The following is a 15560-nucleotide window of genomic DNA, read 5'->3' as shown; positions in this document are numbered from 1 at the left end:
TAAATTTATCTGATTTTGTTTTTCAGCTTTTCCAATTTAAACATCTCTGATAGCAGGACTAGGAAGAAAAAGATTTTCTTGTCCCCTTCAGATCGGCCATAAAGAAAGCAATCGTAAAATCTGGGGGAATGGCATCATTTCTTTTAATAAGATGTCACAAGAGCATTCATTCATTCATTCATTCATTCATTCATTCATTCATTCATTCATTCATTCATTCATCCATCCATCCATCCATCCATCCATCCATCCATTCATTCATGCTAAGCCAGAGTTCCATGAGCAAGGATGAATTTTCATGGCATTTTGGGGGCTTTCAGTTGAGATTTGAGAAAACTCTTAGGCTACATCAGAAAGCAGAAGAATCCACATATTTCAGAGTCCAGCGTCCAGAGTCCGTCCGTTCATTCATTCATTCATTCATTCATTCATTCATTCATTCATTCATTCATTCATTCATTCATTCATGCTAAGCCAGAGTTCCATGAGCAAGGATGAATTTTCATGGCATTTTGGGGGCTTTCGGTTGAGATTTGAGAAAACCCTTAGGCTCTATCAGAAAGCAGAAGAATCCACATATTTCAGAGTCCAGCAGCCTTTATTGGTAGCAATACTATTAAATTAAATTTGTTAGAGATTAACATGTTTGATACAAATGTTGGTGATTAGAATACTCCATCAATTGTATTGTAAGTTATGTCTGACTCCATCATTGTAAAATCCTCAAAACCATTGTTTATATTGTCATCCAGTTCTTCCTTCTCTGACCAAGTTTCTGTCCCCACACTTAAAGGCGGCAATTGAAAACTACTGGGAGTTGTCGTAATTATAGAACTTCCTATCTGTACTCCCCTTTCAGGAGGAATTATTGGTGATGATCTATCAGTCAGCAATTCTTTTTTCAGTTGCTCTTCTCTTGTCTAAAAAGAGACAAGTCTTTAGACAGACTAGACATAACACTTTTTGAACGCTAAACACACACCTGTGCATATGCATACACACACACCCCAAAAAACGATTCCTAATTAAGAAATTACTAATATGGATGGAACCAACCTTTGAGAATATGTAGTGGAATTACATAGAAAGAGCCTAACCTGATCTCCATCTATTAATTTATTTTAATCTAATTAAATTATTTCTACATAGCTTTCTTTTCTGAAGATTTATAGCCAAATCAACAGAAAAATGCACAACCAATAACATTTTAAAACAATACGAAGTAATCTTAGATTAAAAACTAAAGCATAATGAAAATGCAGAGAAAGTTTTCTTCCAATATTGATACCAGGACAGCATGGCTGAATGTTTTAAATAGGAGCCTTAAAATTGTAATAGGAAACACCTCCGGAATTTCAGAGACAAGAGCATTCTGAATCATGAAGCATCTTCTAGGCGGCATTCAGGACTTCTGATCTTAGTGATTTGTCTGGGTATGCCAGTCCCAAGTTATTTAGGGTCTTGTATGTTAAAATCAAAACGTTGAGCTTGACTTGGTAAGTGACACTCTATGCAGTTGTTTGACTTGCAAAGAGCATCCTCAAGCCCCAGTTGGCAACCTGGCTGTCACATCCTGCACTGGCTATGGGTCAGAGGTGGCGAACCGGTAGTGGGAGTGGCAGGAGGCGCCACCCACCCGCCCAGACGTCATAATGGGCGCTCTGCACATTCCGAACCGGTAGTGAAGATAAGAGCATTTCATGCCTGCTATGGGTGCAGTCTCATCGGAGCAGAGGTGGGTTCCTACCAGTTCGCACCAGTTGGGTAGAACCGGTTCGTCAAATCTACCGAATCGGTTAGAAGAGGTTCCACCAGTGGACCCGGAAAGCAGGCCACACCTACAGAAGAGGTTCCAAAAATTTTTGAAACCCAACACACACACACACACACACACACACAGACAGACAGACAGAGACAGAGACAGAGACAGAGACAGAGACAGAGAGACAGACTCACACAGAGAGAGAAAGAGAAAGAAAGGAAGAAAGGAAGAAAGGAAGAAAGGAAGAAAGAAAAAAGAAAAAAAGAAAAAAGAAAAAAGAAAAAAGAAAAAAGAAAAAAGAAAAAAGAAAAAAAGAAAGAAAAAGTGAGAGAGAGATGAAAGAAAAAAAGGAAAAAGGGACAGAGAGACAAAAGGAAGGAAGAGAGAGAGAGAGAGAGAGAGAGAAAGAAAGAAAGAAAGAAAGAAAGAAAGAAAGAAAGAAAGAAAGAAAGAAAACACATGGCCGGCAAGCCACTCTCACAAAGGAGGCCACACCCACAGAGTAGGTTCAATTTTTTTTTGAAACCCACCACTGCATCGGAGCAAGTCAACTCCCCCTTCCTGAAACTTGGGCCTACCCAGTCCAAAAACGTCTGACTTATTGAAAATCATTCCCAGTTTATTAAACTCCTCTACTGATCACTGCACCCAGGCACTGGTTCAGAATATGCACATATTCTTCTGATTCGGATGTTATGCAGAAGTTGAGTTGAGTCACCTTTCTATTGGGAAAACTCAGTTCTACGATATTTGGTAAACAAAACTGGGGATGTATTTCACCGCATCCTATATTTGCTGAGGTTTAGGACAGTCTAGGGCCTTCTCTATTTAATGCATCCTTGATTACCAGTTATGCAAATGTGAATATAAAGTGGGGTAGGTTAGTTAACATGTGGGTTTGGTTTTTTTTACCTTATTTTCAAAGTCTTCTGTTGATAAAGCATGCAATTTCCTCTGTTTAAATTCAAGCTTTTCCAATTTGGCGGGTGGTTTTTGTAGTGTCCTTTCTGCAGGTACCAGCTGTGGAAATACAAGATAATTTATGAAAAGGGGATGTTGTATTTTTGAAAGAAAACAAGAAGTTCTACTCTATATATTTACGTGAAAATACAAATTATGAAAATATAAATTTTAGAGACTGGGAAATAAAACATAGGATATAGAAACTACTCAGTGATATTTATGAAGGTCGAATGAAAAGTAATACCATTACTTACACAACTTTAATTTAAATAGGGATATTTTTCAATACATGAACCAGGAAAATAATTCCTGAGATGACCTTGTTTGTTACCTCTATTTATTTCTCCACATAATCATCGTTATTTGCTACTTTGTTCTTTTGCCAAGCCCGGAAAGTCCTTTCCACCTCTTCATGTTAATCAAATAGATACCTATAAAGGCTTTACTTCGGTTTTGGGAAAAGGTGGAAGTTGCATGACATTAAACTGGATGGAGCATTAGGTAGTGTAAGAAAATAGGATTCAGCTTTGCAATGGCCTCTTGGGTAGCTCAAGAGGTGTGAGGTCTTTCACTATCCTTCAGAGCTCTGCTTAATCGTTTTAAAATAGCAACAGCAATAGCACTTAGACTTATATACCACTTCACAGTGCTTTACAGCCCTTTCTAAGCAGTTTACAGAGTCAGCATTTTTAAAGTGACCAGATTTTAAGATGGGCAAAACCCATTGACCAGGGGGGGGGGCCCTCAGAGCACCTGAGCTGTAAAAAAAAAAAGAGGGCTGTAAAAACCATGAAGCGTTACCCCTGCCGCCACCGCTGCCACCTCCTCCTCCTCCGCTGTGCTTTTGAGGAGCTTCCGATGGCTGAGCTGCTTGGCCCGGGACCGAGCCTCCTCCTTGCCGCGCAGCCGCCACCTGAAAGGCCCCCCCCCCGCCCGAGGCCGCCCGATGGCTGTCGCAAAAACATCACACGTTGGCGCGCGCATGCGCAGGAGGGGAGGGAGCCTTGCCCCTCATCGGGCGCTGTGAGCGAACCACTGCCCTCTAAAGGCCACATTGGGAATGACACTTCAGAGAAATAAAAACTTTTTTTTAATGGCGTCCTTTTTAAAATTGATGATTCGGTGTCTTTTCTTTCTTTTGGAAAATTGGGACTTTTTGAACACGCCGCGGGACACGGGACAATTTTTGAAAAATCGTGACTGTCCCGCCAAAAGCGGGACTTCTGGTCACCTTAGCATATTTCCCCCCACAATCTTGGGCCTCATTTCGGCCTCCTCAGAAGGATGGAAGGCTGAGTCAACTTTTGAGCCTGGTGAGATTTGATCTGCCAAATTGCAGGCAGCTGGCAGTTAGAAGAAGGAGCCTGCACCGTGGCTCATTTTTGAATTTTGATTTAAAAATTTTTTTTTGACGATTACAGCATAGTGGTCTGAGTTGATAGCGCTGCTGGGTTCTAAGGAAATCCACGTGAATAACATCATCTGCATTCCAAAAAACGGTAACCTTGAAGCTTCGGTTTTCTGATTTTTTTCCCCTCCCGTCTGATTTTTGTGATGATGTTGCATAGGCTGATGCTTCATTTTGGGGATCATAATGATGATGTTTCATAGGCTGGCACAATGCTACGAAGAAATTCCTCACTTTCCTTCTGATAGCATGACAGTTGCTGGTGAATTCCAGCTCTTGAATGTTCCCTTTCAGCTGTCGGCATGCAAGAAACCTATTTAGCACAATCCTTTTCAATTCAATTCAATCTTTACTACCAACATTGTCCTTTGGATATTGAGGAACATCAGTCATGCAATCTGCACATTCCTGTAAAATGCCAAGCTTGACAGCAGTTAGCAATAGCAATAGCAATAGCAGTTAGACTTATATACCGCTTCATAGGGCTTTCAGCCCTCTCTAAGCGGTTTACAGAGTCAGCATATCGCCCCCAACAACAATCCGGGTCCTCATTTCACCCACCTCGGAAGGATGGAAGGCTGAGTCAACCTTGAGCCGGTGAGATTTGAACAGCCGAACTGCAGAACTGCAGTCAGCTGAAGTAGCCTGCAGTGCTGCACTCTAACCACTGCGCCACCTCGGCTCTTTTTCCCTTTCCATAACCTGCCTATTGTCCTTAATTAGTTTATCAAACTTTTTTTTAATGAATTCTGTTAAGTTGCAATCATATGTCATCCACTTATCCTTAATCATACAAATCAGCTCTTCTCTGTTCACTATCTCTATATTGTTTTTGGTTCAATGACACCAGGGTATTCACATCAACACCGTCATCCCTACAAACAATCTGCATTAATGGTGAATTTCAATTGGAGAGACTCTTCAGCAGTCAACATTGAATCATGGCATGTTGCTTAAAGCACAGTGACTAATATTCACTGCAGATTTCCATTTTGTGAGCAAAAGCATCATGACGTTTTTCTCATAGCAACTTCCTGACAACTGAAATGAAAGAACAGATGCTGAACGACATCTCAGAGCACATCGTACTGCCATCTGTTGGTGACTTTACAACGTTAGAGGCATTACTTTTCATTCACATCATAATTTGTAGTTTTACAACTCTGGGATTAAAATTGATTATACTCTAAAAAGTGATTATGGCTAACATTTGAGATTCTGATACAGCTCAACAGGGTCATTTTGAATGACTAGTGAATTAATGTCATGACAGAAAAAAATCTGTATTCTCACCTTTAATTTCCAGATACATATTCTAAACAAGCCCGTTTGTGCAATATTTTACATTTGGATTTAGACATTTTATATTTCAAGCATGGATCATTGGAAAGTTGAGGATAAAACTAAATAATTTTCTGATTTTCTGAACCAGCCCACAAAAGTCATGGTGAATATCAAGTTATTGGAAAATAACTTGTATGCTTTGTATACATAACTTGTATACATAACTACTGTGTGCTTTTTTCTAAGTTGTTATTTTTATTGTTTAAGCATTTTGTTAACAAAATCTAATCAGAATATAAGATAGTTTGCAGAACAATAAACTACATCAAAGTCTAACTTCTTATTCCATCTGATAACAAGGTTCTAGCTGTCAGACTTGCATTATTACATAGGCATGTGAACGCTAGTTTTTTCTTCCCATTTCATATTTGCATAAATAAACCTTTGTTTATACCCCAGTATTTGTATTTGTTTTAAGAAGGTTTTTTTTTCACTAACATCTTCCTCATAACTGCATACTTCTCTCAGGATTTTGCAAGGATTGTTTCTATTCTAGTTCAATCCTCTGCATCATAATTTGGGGAGAGGAGTTAAGGATGTCTAAACAATAACATTTAGAGATAAAATGGAAAACATATACAGAATACTGCTTTAATAGAGACACAAACTTATTGGTCTTATTGACTCAATATGATGCTTGTTGATTGCACTGTGATAATTAATAGCTCTGTTTTCTTTCACAGCATTGTAAACCCTGATACAATCATGAGGAAATTTTATTTCATTTGTGGTATAGCAAAAGATTCAGAAATATTGTTATGGTATGGATGCTTGCATTTGTTATATCAATTAAAATTCATTGCAAATTGGTTTACATATATGTTTATTGCAGCCCTAGTTCCATGTACCGAGCATCTAAAAGTTTTATATAGTAGCTGGTTAAATAATGATGGAGTGTGATGTTACTATTTTAGCTCTACCCTTTGATATTTATGTTGGGACATTGCCTTCAAGCATGAAATTATGTACCTCAAGAGGATTGCAACACACATTTGATCTTTTTGCAGCCTTTCACAAATACCTATGATTTGAAATGCAATTTTAGCAGTGGTGGGATTCAATTTTTTTACTACTGGTTCTGTGGGCATGGCTTGGTGGCTGTGGATTCGTAACTGGCTGACCAACTGCCCTCAACGTGTAGTCCTCAATGGAACTGCATCAACATGGAGGGAAGTATGCAGTGGAGTACCTCAAGGCTGTTTTAGGCCCAGTACTCTTCAACATCTTCATCAATGATTTGGATGAGGGAATAAATGGGGAACTCATCAAATTTGCAGATACACCAAACTGGCAGGAATAGCAAACACTCCAGAAGACAGGCTAAAGATATAGAAGGATCTTGACAAACGAACATTGGGCACTATCTAATAAAATGAAATTCAATGGTGAAAAGAGTAAGGTTCTACATTTAGACAAGAAAAACAAAATGCACAGGTACAGTATAGGTGGTACCTTGCTCAATAGTAGTGACTGTGAGAGGAATCTTGGAGTCCTAGTGGACAACCATTTAAATATGAGCCAGCAGTGTGCAGCAGCTGCCAAAAAAGCCAACACAGTTCTAGGCTACATAAACAGAGGGATAGAATCAAGATCACATGAAGTGTTTATACCACTTTATAATGTCTTGGTAAGGCCACACTTGGAATACTGCATTCAGTTTTGGTCACCGCGATGTAGAAAACATGTGGAGACTCTAGAAAGAGTGCAGAGAAGAGCAACAAAGATGATTAGGGGACTGGAGACTAAAACATATGAAGAATGGTTGCAGGAATTGGGTATGTCAAGTTTAATGAAAAGAAGACTAGGAAAGACATGATAGCAGTGTTCCAATATCTAAGGGATTGCCACAAAGAAGAGGGAGTCAAACTATTCTCCAAGGCACCTGAGTGTAGAACAAGAAGCAATGGGTGGAAACTAATCAAGGAGAGAAGCAATTTAGAACTGAGGAGAAATTTCCTGACAGCTAAAACAGTTAATCAGTGGAACAGCTTGCCTCCAGAAGTTGTGAATGCCTCAACACTGGAAGTCTTTAAGAAGATGTTGGATAGCCATTTGTCTGGAACGGTATAGGGTTTCCTGCCTAGGCAGGGGGTTGGACTAGAAGACCTCCAAGGTCCCTTCCAACTATGCTATTGTATTGCATTGCATGGCTTGATGGGCATGGCAGGTGAAGAATACTATAAAATCCCCATTTCCTCCCGATCAGCTGGGACTCAGGAGGCAGAGAATAGATGGGGGGCGGGGTCAGTCAAAGGTGGTATTAACTGGTTCTCCAAACTACTCAAAATTTCTGCTACTGGTTTTCCAGAACTGGTCAGAACCAGCTGAATACCTCTGAATTTTAGACTTTGCTCACGAGGTGTTTTTTAAAAATCTTGTAATGAACCAAACCAGCATTTTTATCACGGCTTTGTATTTTTGTTGTTGTTGACATTTGACCTTTTTGAAAGTTGAAGCATATTTTAAAAATAGATATATCAGAATTTGATTCAGAATAAACATCTGTAAGATCGGCCATTACGTGTAGCAAGTTTGAGTACATTCATGTAAGCAATTACCAGAAGCTAATCATGCTTTTTGTAAGTCAAGTATCAATTTCATTAAAAAGCCACTGAACGAGATTTCCTCTGGTACCATGCTCTCTCTTCTTTTAATTCTTCAGCATGTTTGCAAGAAGAAGTTTACTTTCTATTTAGAATGTTTAGTTTATATTTGTCTCTTTGTGTGCAGTTTAATTCCAGCACACACAGTCAATCTTGCCTATGTATGCTTATTTGAAATAAATCAACTTCAGACTAGGGTTTATGAAGTTAGTTTGTTTCAACAAATTGTAATTAAAATCAACGTGATTTTAGTGATTTGTGTTCAAGTAGTATACTATTTTACATATTAGTCAGCTAATCCCCGGTCTCAGGAAATGAATTTATAGGAGATTTATGGTTAGTACCAGCATGAAGTAGGCTGGAGGAACTTCGTAAAAATAAACATAAAGGTTTGTCCTGTCCAGTTTTGTCTGACTCTAGGGGTGGTGCTCATCTCTGTTTCTTGGCCAAGGGAGCCAGTGTTGCCCAAAGATTCATGGTCATGTGGGCAGCATGTCTATACACTGTGCCACACAGAACACTGTTTTGTTGCCATCAAAGTGGTACCTACTTATCTACTTGCATTTGCGTGTTTTTGAACTGCTAAGTGGGCAGGAGTTGGGGTAAGAATGGGCGCTCACCCCGTCATACATACTTGGGTCTTGAACTGCCAACCTCCTGGTTGACAAGCCCAGCATCTTAACCACTACACCACCATGCCCCCAGCATGCTAGTAATTCAGGCCTACTTCTTCTGTTTGCTTATATGTACTTTTGCCTATTTTGCATGGAATTGAAAGTCTGTAAACTTCCAAGGAAGTGTATTTTTAAGAGGGGAAAAACATTTGATCACAAAACTGTTTTGGGAAGAGTTTCAAATGAAAGGAGCAACTGGGAAGAAGTGGAACCTTCAAAAAACATAAATTCTCGCACCTAGAAGGAAGATTAATTTCTGAATTAATTCATAGGTTACATGCAAAACATCATCTCAAACCTAAAACATGCCAGTTTTGAAGAACCCTTACCATGGTGTCATCTGTAGTTCTGTTTTTAGTGGTTGGACATGAAGTCTTGATTATTCCTTGCATCCGAAGTTCTTCCAAAATGTTTGATGATGTCTGTCTTTCTGTTTCTAGCTTGCTAAGTGATTTAATGGCACCTAAATATTTTGAATTATTTTTAAGTGGAGGGAGAGAATGATTAATCAGCTTGTTGTTGTTGTTTTTTTGCATTTTCAATCACTCAAATTAATGAAAAGAATATTAATTAATTCATATTTTCACTTAGAGTGTTTGACTGCATGGGGCAATGAGTTAGAAAAAGAAAGAAAAAAGTATAAATTACAATACTCTTGGGAATAAACTATTTTTCTTCACTTCAATCTCAAAATAGCCTTAAAATATATTTTGAGTTCATTTTAAAAAAATGTTTCATCATAACTTTTCCCCCCATTAATTCAGATAATTTGGATTTTTAATCGCTACAGTTTTATTGCCCTTTCATCCCACTCCCACCAAAAATATATGTAAATTAAGCATGGTGCTTAATTTTATTTACTCTTTCTATTACTAAAACTAACTAGCAAATGAAACTTTCAAGCCAACCCAAACACTCTTGTGTACATGTATATAATTAAACAGTATCATTCACATTGCCCAGTTGTAGTTTTTCTGCATTTGTTTTTGCTTAATCATCTTATACATTCCTAATGCTCAGTGGTTAGAATGCAGTATTGCAGGCTAATTCTGCCAACTGCCAACAGTTCGATCCTCATCAGTTCAAGATTGACTCAGCCTTCCATCCTTCTGAGGTTGGTAAAATGAGAACCCAGATTGTTGTGGGCCAATATACTGACTCTGTAAGCCGCTTAGAGGGGGCTGTAAAGCACGGCGAAGTGATATATATATCAGTTTAAGTTCTATTGCTATTCTATGTGTTCGCCATTTGTGCACCTATAGCTCACCAGCAATACTGATAGCTTGGTAATCTAACAATTTCAAATGGTCAGCTGGTATAACCTACCAGTCACTCTACCCAAGAGCAAACCTTTCCATGCCCTTCTCAAGAATTATGCTGGAGTGCCTGCCAATGTGTATCTATGGAACAGATTTTAATATGCAAAGACATTGAAGGACAAAGATAGGACAGAAGCCCAGGTGTAGATCTATGACAGCTGGGCATGCATTTTACTTCCTACAGTATGTCACAAGGCCTCATCTATAAATTATGCAAATCATGCAAGATACACTCAATACAGCTATACATCAGAATGATGGTTCTTGAATAAGTAATTCTTCTTCCTAAGAAACACCCCTCTTTTATCATTTATAACACCCACCCATATGTTGACTTTTGCTTTGTTCTTTAATGGACTGGGATCCCTTCTTTCCATCTTCTGGTGAGCCTCTTCCACAGGAATCATCTGCAGCTGCTGACCCACCTTGGGAGATGAGGCTCTCTGTGCCAAGAAATATTTTCTCTCTTCCAGCCTAAAAAGATAAATTACAGCATTCTTTATGCATATACAATACTTGATGTGTTTGTGTGTGCCTGCATGCTTGCTTGTGGGAGTGTTGGCTAAGAGATTGGCCGAGCTGATTGACTGCTGACTTCCCTAACTTGATTTTTTTCCATATCTGTTGGGACACAATTTGCTTCCGTGAACAGATGATGATGCCTGTCCTTTAAGCTCCGTGCTGGCTTCCAATCATCTGTTGCCCAGAAAGCCCCTAATGGTTTGGCTCCAAAGAATAGATAGCAACTCCTTCTTCCAGACAGAATTGGCTCAGGCAATTTGATTGTTCTGGATATGTTCAGAGATATATCTACTTTGGAAGTAGCCCATGTTGAAATTGATTGATTGATTGATTACATTTATATGCCGCCCTTTTCCCCGAAGGGGACTCAGGGCGGCTCACAATTCAATCAGGGAAGGAGGTACAGACAGGGGAATAAAAAAGACGAGACATAACAATACAAAATTTAAAAACACACAACAACCATACCATTCGAGAAGGGGGGCAAAAACTCTTTAGCCCCAGGCCTGTCGGAACAGCCAGGTTTTAAGGGCTTTGCAGAAGGCCTGGAGGGTGGTGAGGGTTCGAATCTCCACGGGCAGCTCGTTCCAGAGGGTCGGAGCAGCCACAGAGAAGGCTCTCCTCCGGGTAGTCGCCAGTCGGCATTGGCTGGCGGATGGAATTCGGAGGAGGCCTAATCTGTGGCATCTGATGGGTCTATTGGAGGCAATTGGCAGCAGGCGGTCTCTCAAGTACCCAGGTCCAATACCTGGGTAAATGTATATAGCACAGTCACACAAGAGAACAGGAAAAGTTTTATGACGTTTTGTGTGATGTCATAAACTGTTTTATGATAACTTTTATGTCATGAAATGTTTTATAAAGTCTGCCAAATTTCAATTCCTTGAGAGTCCTGTCTCCTAGACCTTGGGCACTTTCTGGAAGTCAGTTCATTTGAGGTACTTTGGTTCAAATATTGTTGCCCCATGATGCACTTTATATGATGCACTTTTTCTGCCAGTTTAAGGGTATGGGAAAGAGACTTTTAATAGTCTATAGATTACCTTGCCCCATTCAGTGTTTTATGGTAGTAGAGGATTAAGTCAGATCCACTACAATTTTCATTTTTTTTCCCCCATTCAAAAAATCTATTAAGGAGAAAAAGGTGCAATATTTATATTTTGGGGATATCGGTAACAAGAGTTTTTTCAGAAGAAACATGAAGACTGAATTCAGAATTAATTAGGCAAGACTGAACAAGAATTACTACTTTATTCCCGTGACCCGACAAAAGCGCGAACGTCATAAGCGCGCCGACAAAACCGCGGCGCTAAAACCGCGATGTCAAAAGCGCGTCGACAACAGCGCACCGACAACAGCGCGCCGACAGAAGCGCGATTTAAGTTAAGGTAAGGTTTAGGGTTAGGTTTAGGGTTAGGTTTAGGGTTAGGTTTAGGGTTAGGTTTAGGGTTAGGTTTAGGGTTAGGTTTAGGGTTAGGTTTAGGGTTAGGTTTAGGGTTGTTAGGGTTAGGGTTAGGGTTAGGGTTAAGTTTAGGGTTAGGTTACAGCGCGCTTCTGTCGGCGTGCTGTTGTCGGCGCGCTTCAGGGCTCATTCGTCGCGCGGTTTTGTCGGCGCGGTTTTGTCACCGCGGTTTAGTCAGGCGCGCTTTTGTTGTTCGCGCATTTGTGGTGGAACCCTTTATTCCAGTGTTCATTTTCATAAACACAATTTTCATATGCCATTTCCTACAATACTGTATAAGAATATAGTGTCTAGAACCTAGATTGTAGTGGTGCTTAATGGCCTAGAATATCCTTTAGTTATAGGAATAGGATAACCACTAGATAGAGAAAGGAGATAATAAAACAATTCCTAAGGAATAACAATATGGGTAGGACTCAATAGGTGAATAAAAGTGCCAACTCCATTCTAAATATGTGGCTGACTTTGCAATCAACAACAACAACAACAGTAGTAGTAGTAATAGTAGCAGTAGTAATAATAGAGTTTGAAGAAGCAGGATAGAAAGGGTATATTGGTGCTTTTGAAATTTGGTGTTGGAGAAAACTCCTGAGAATACCATGAATAGCCAAGAAAACAAACAAATGGGTCACCCCAGAATTCTCACTCAAGACACAAATTACCAGGACTCAAAAGATCCTCTTTTAGACACATTATGCAAATACCTAGCTCTCTGGAGAAACCTCTGCTGGTAAAGATGGAAGGAAAGAGGAGAGGATTACCAACAGCAAGGTGGATGGACTCAGTTACAGTGAAGATGAGTGTGGAATACTGTAAAACCTTTTAGTGGAATTCATTGGTTTGGAAGTTATCTGGGAGATAGATAGATAGATAGATAGATAGATAGATAGATAGATAGATAGATAGATAGATAGATAGATGATAGATAGATAGATATAGATAGAGTGATATCTATATTTATATAGATATATATGCGCTCTACATGGGGCTGCCCCTGAAACGCGTTCGGAGACTACAACTGGTCCAGAATGCAGCCGCGCGAGCAATATTGGGTGTACCGAGATACACCCATGTTACACCCATCCTCCGCGAGCTGCACTGGCTCCCGATCGGTCTCCGAACGCGCTTCAAGGTGCTGGTTATCACCTTTAAAGCCCTACATGGCTTAGGACCTGGATATCTATGGGACCGTCTTCTGCAACATACCTCCCAGCGTCCGATCAAATCTCACAGGATGGGCCTTCTCCGGGTGCTGTCAACTAGACAATGTCGCTTGGCGGCTCCTCGGGAGAGGGCCTTTTCTGTAGCTGCCCCGGCCCTATGGAACGATCTACCCCCAGAGATCCGGACCCTCCCCACTCTCGCGGCCTTCCGAAAGTCTATTAAGACCTGGCTTTTCCGGCAGGCCTGGGGCTGTTGACCTCTCGAATGAGGTCCAGCCCCACTAAGGTTGAGTGCATGTTGTGTCTTTTTAACTGCTTTGTCTCTTTATTTTTTAAATCTTTTAGTATTCTTTTAAATTGCTTTTTATGTAAGCCGCCCGGAGTCCTTCGGGATTGGGCGACATATAAATTTATTAAACATTAATATTATCTATCTATCTATCTATCTATCTATCTATCTATCTATCTATCTATCTATCTATCTATCTATCTATCTATCTATCTATCTATCTAATTTAGATACTGCCCATCTCACTCTCAGAGTAACTCTGGGCCCTTTATACCTAAAAGCATTATAAAAAACTATATAAAGATACAGCAAAAGGTAAATGTAAAGGAGACCTTACATATTTTACTTCACTGGTTGCTGCTGACTATACGGGGCAGTGCCCATCTCCATTTCAAGGTCATTGAGCCAGCACTGTCTGAAGACATTTCCGTGGTCATGGCACCAGCATGACATCACGGAGCATTGTTACCTTCCTGCTGAAATGGTGCCCATTTATCTACTCACATTTGTATGCTTTCGAACTGCTAGGTTGGCTCCTAGGAGCTGGGGCAAGGATGGGATCTCACCCCACAGTGTGCAGCTCGGGTCTTGAACCTGGACTGCCGGTTTTCCAGCCGACAAGCCCAGCCTCTTAACCTCTGAGCCACTGCCCTGTACACATACAGTACATCAGTAAAATGGGAGCCAACTAAAAACAAAGATGGCATAAATTAAAAAGCTAAAAGGCAGTGGGAGTGCCTTCAGAGTGCTAAACATCTCCCAGGTTTCAGGCTACACTGTGAGCTCCACACAAATTGGCTTAGCCAGGGCTTCACACCCTTCTGAAAAATGAGGAGAGTGGGGCCTGACTTATTTCTGGAGAGAGAATATTCCAGAGAAGGCAATGACAGAGAAGGCTCTCTTACTGGACTCCACCAATCAATTTTTTTAACCAATATAATCTGTAACATACTTCCCCTGTCTGATCGAGTGGGACAGGTCAATGTGAAGGGGATACAATTGGTTGTCCTGATTAGAAATCAGGTGCAAGAAGGACACAGTTTTGCAGTGTGCTATTTGTCTTCACTGCGCCCCGTAAGTATATAAACAAACAAAATGGACATTGCAATCTTGCCTCACATTCCCCAGTTATCTCCAATGTAAAGGAAAGTAAACATCAGCCTTAGAACAAATTCATGAATAGTGGAAGCAGAGAGAAGATTTCAGAGAGCATTACCTGGCTTGGCGTTTCTCTGCCCTGATGCTGATTTGGGGATTCTGGTTTCTTGATAATTGCTTGGCTGGAAGTGCAGCCCATGGCTAAAGCAAGATTTAAAAGTAGACCAAGTAATTCTGCCCTCTGGTTTTCAGGAAAACGGTGCTAGCACTTCAACATGGCTATGAACCCAAGCTGTTGCTATGGTCTGTTGCTACAATAAATCAGACTCAGAAAGTCTTTTGTCTATGGCCTAATCCTGCAAGTGCTCAGCATCTACCTACAATACATGACCTTGCTTAAACATGCAGAGTTTGCGTGACCCGTCAAAACCGCGCTCGACTAAGCCGCGCCCGATTAAACCGCGTCGCTGACGTCATCAACAGGGCAACAACAGCCAGCGCGGAGAAAGAAGGGTGCTTTAAATAGTGCTTTGAAAGCACGCAGATTCAACTTAAGGTAAGGGTTAGCTTTAGGGTTAGGTTAAGGGTTAGGGTTAGTGTTAGGGTTAGGTTTAGGGTTAGGGGTTAATTTTAGGTTTAGCGTTTACAGCATGCTTCTGTCTCCGTGCTGTTGTCGCCCTGTTGATGATGTCAGCTACGCGGTTTTGTCGAGCGCGGTTTAGTCGAACGCGGTTTTGTGGTGGAACCCAGAGTTTGGTCTTATGTGGTCAGTAGAATAAAGTTCTCAGATCTTGGTGGATTATGCAAGAGTGCTCCCAAACACCATTAAGGAGAGAAAAACGCACGTGTATGTAGTCTTTTCTCTAGTATCAGTCAGAATCCAGAAATTTCCCTTAAAAGATAAATAAATAAAAGATAAATAAATAAAAGAAAAGAAAAACAAAAACATAGGG

At 40.4% G+C, this 15560-nt stretch overlaps 1 protein-coding gene across 1 annotated transcript; it reads right to left on the bottom strand.

Annotated features, from left to right (window-relative positions):
* Positions 1–237: 237 nt before the first annotated feature.
* Positions 238–14907, bottom strand: STMND1 (stathmin domain containing 1). Its single transcript, XM_087707428.1, has 5 exons — positions 14726–14907; positions 10397–10547; positions 9084–9217; positions 2675–2782; positions 238–920 (listed from the first exon to the last, which is right to left on the bottom strand). The coding sequence occupies exons 1-5, from the start codon at positions 14804–14806 to the stop codon at positions 666–668; spliced, it is 729 nt and encodes a 242-aa protein (XP_087563554.1). The 5' UTR covers positions 14807–14907; the 3' UTR covers positions 238–665.
* Positions 14908–15560: the final 653 nt, after the last annotated feature.

The sequence above is a fragment of the Thamnophis sirtalis genome, unplaced genomic scaffold, assembly GCF_051295495.1.
Source record: "Thamnophis sirtalis isolate CommonGarterSnake01/CBP01778 unplaced genomic scaffold, rThaSir2_p1.2 scaffold_2, whole genome shotgun sequence".
NCBI lineage: Eukaryota > Metazoa > Chordata > Lepidosauria > Squamata > Natricidae > Thamnophis > Thamnophis sirtalis.
The sequence above is the reverse complement of the archived record's forward strand: the minus strand, read 5'-3'. Positions and strand labels throughout refer to the sequence as shown.

Excerpts from the sequence above, each read along its gene's own strand:
- STMND1 (XM_087707428.1), bottom strand. The coding sequence starts at position 14,806 with ATGGGCTGCACTTCCAGCCAAGCAATTATCAAGAAACCAGAATCCCCA. Across the intron at positions 10,548-14,725 it reads GCAGAGAAACGCCAAGCCAG|GCTGGAAGAGAGAAAATATT; the intron begins GTAATGCTCTCT and ends TTATCTTTTTAG. Across the intron at positions 921-2,674 it reads CAGAAGACTTTGAAAATAAG|ACAAGAGAAGAGCAACTGAA; the intron begins GTAAAAAAAACC and ends GTCTCTTTTTAG.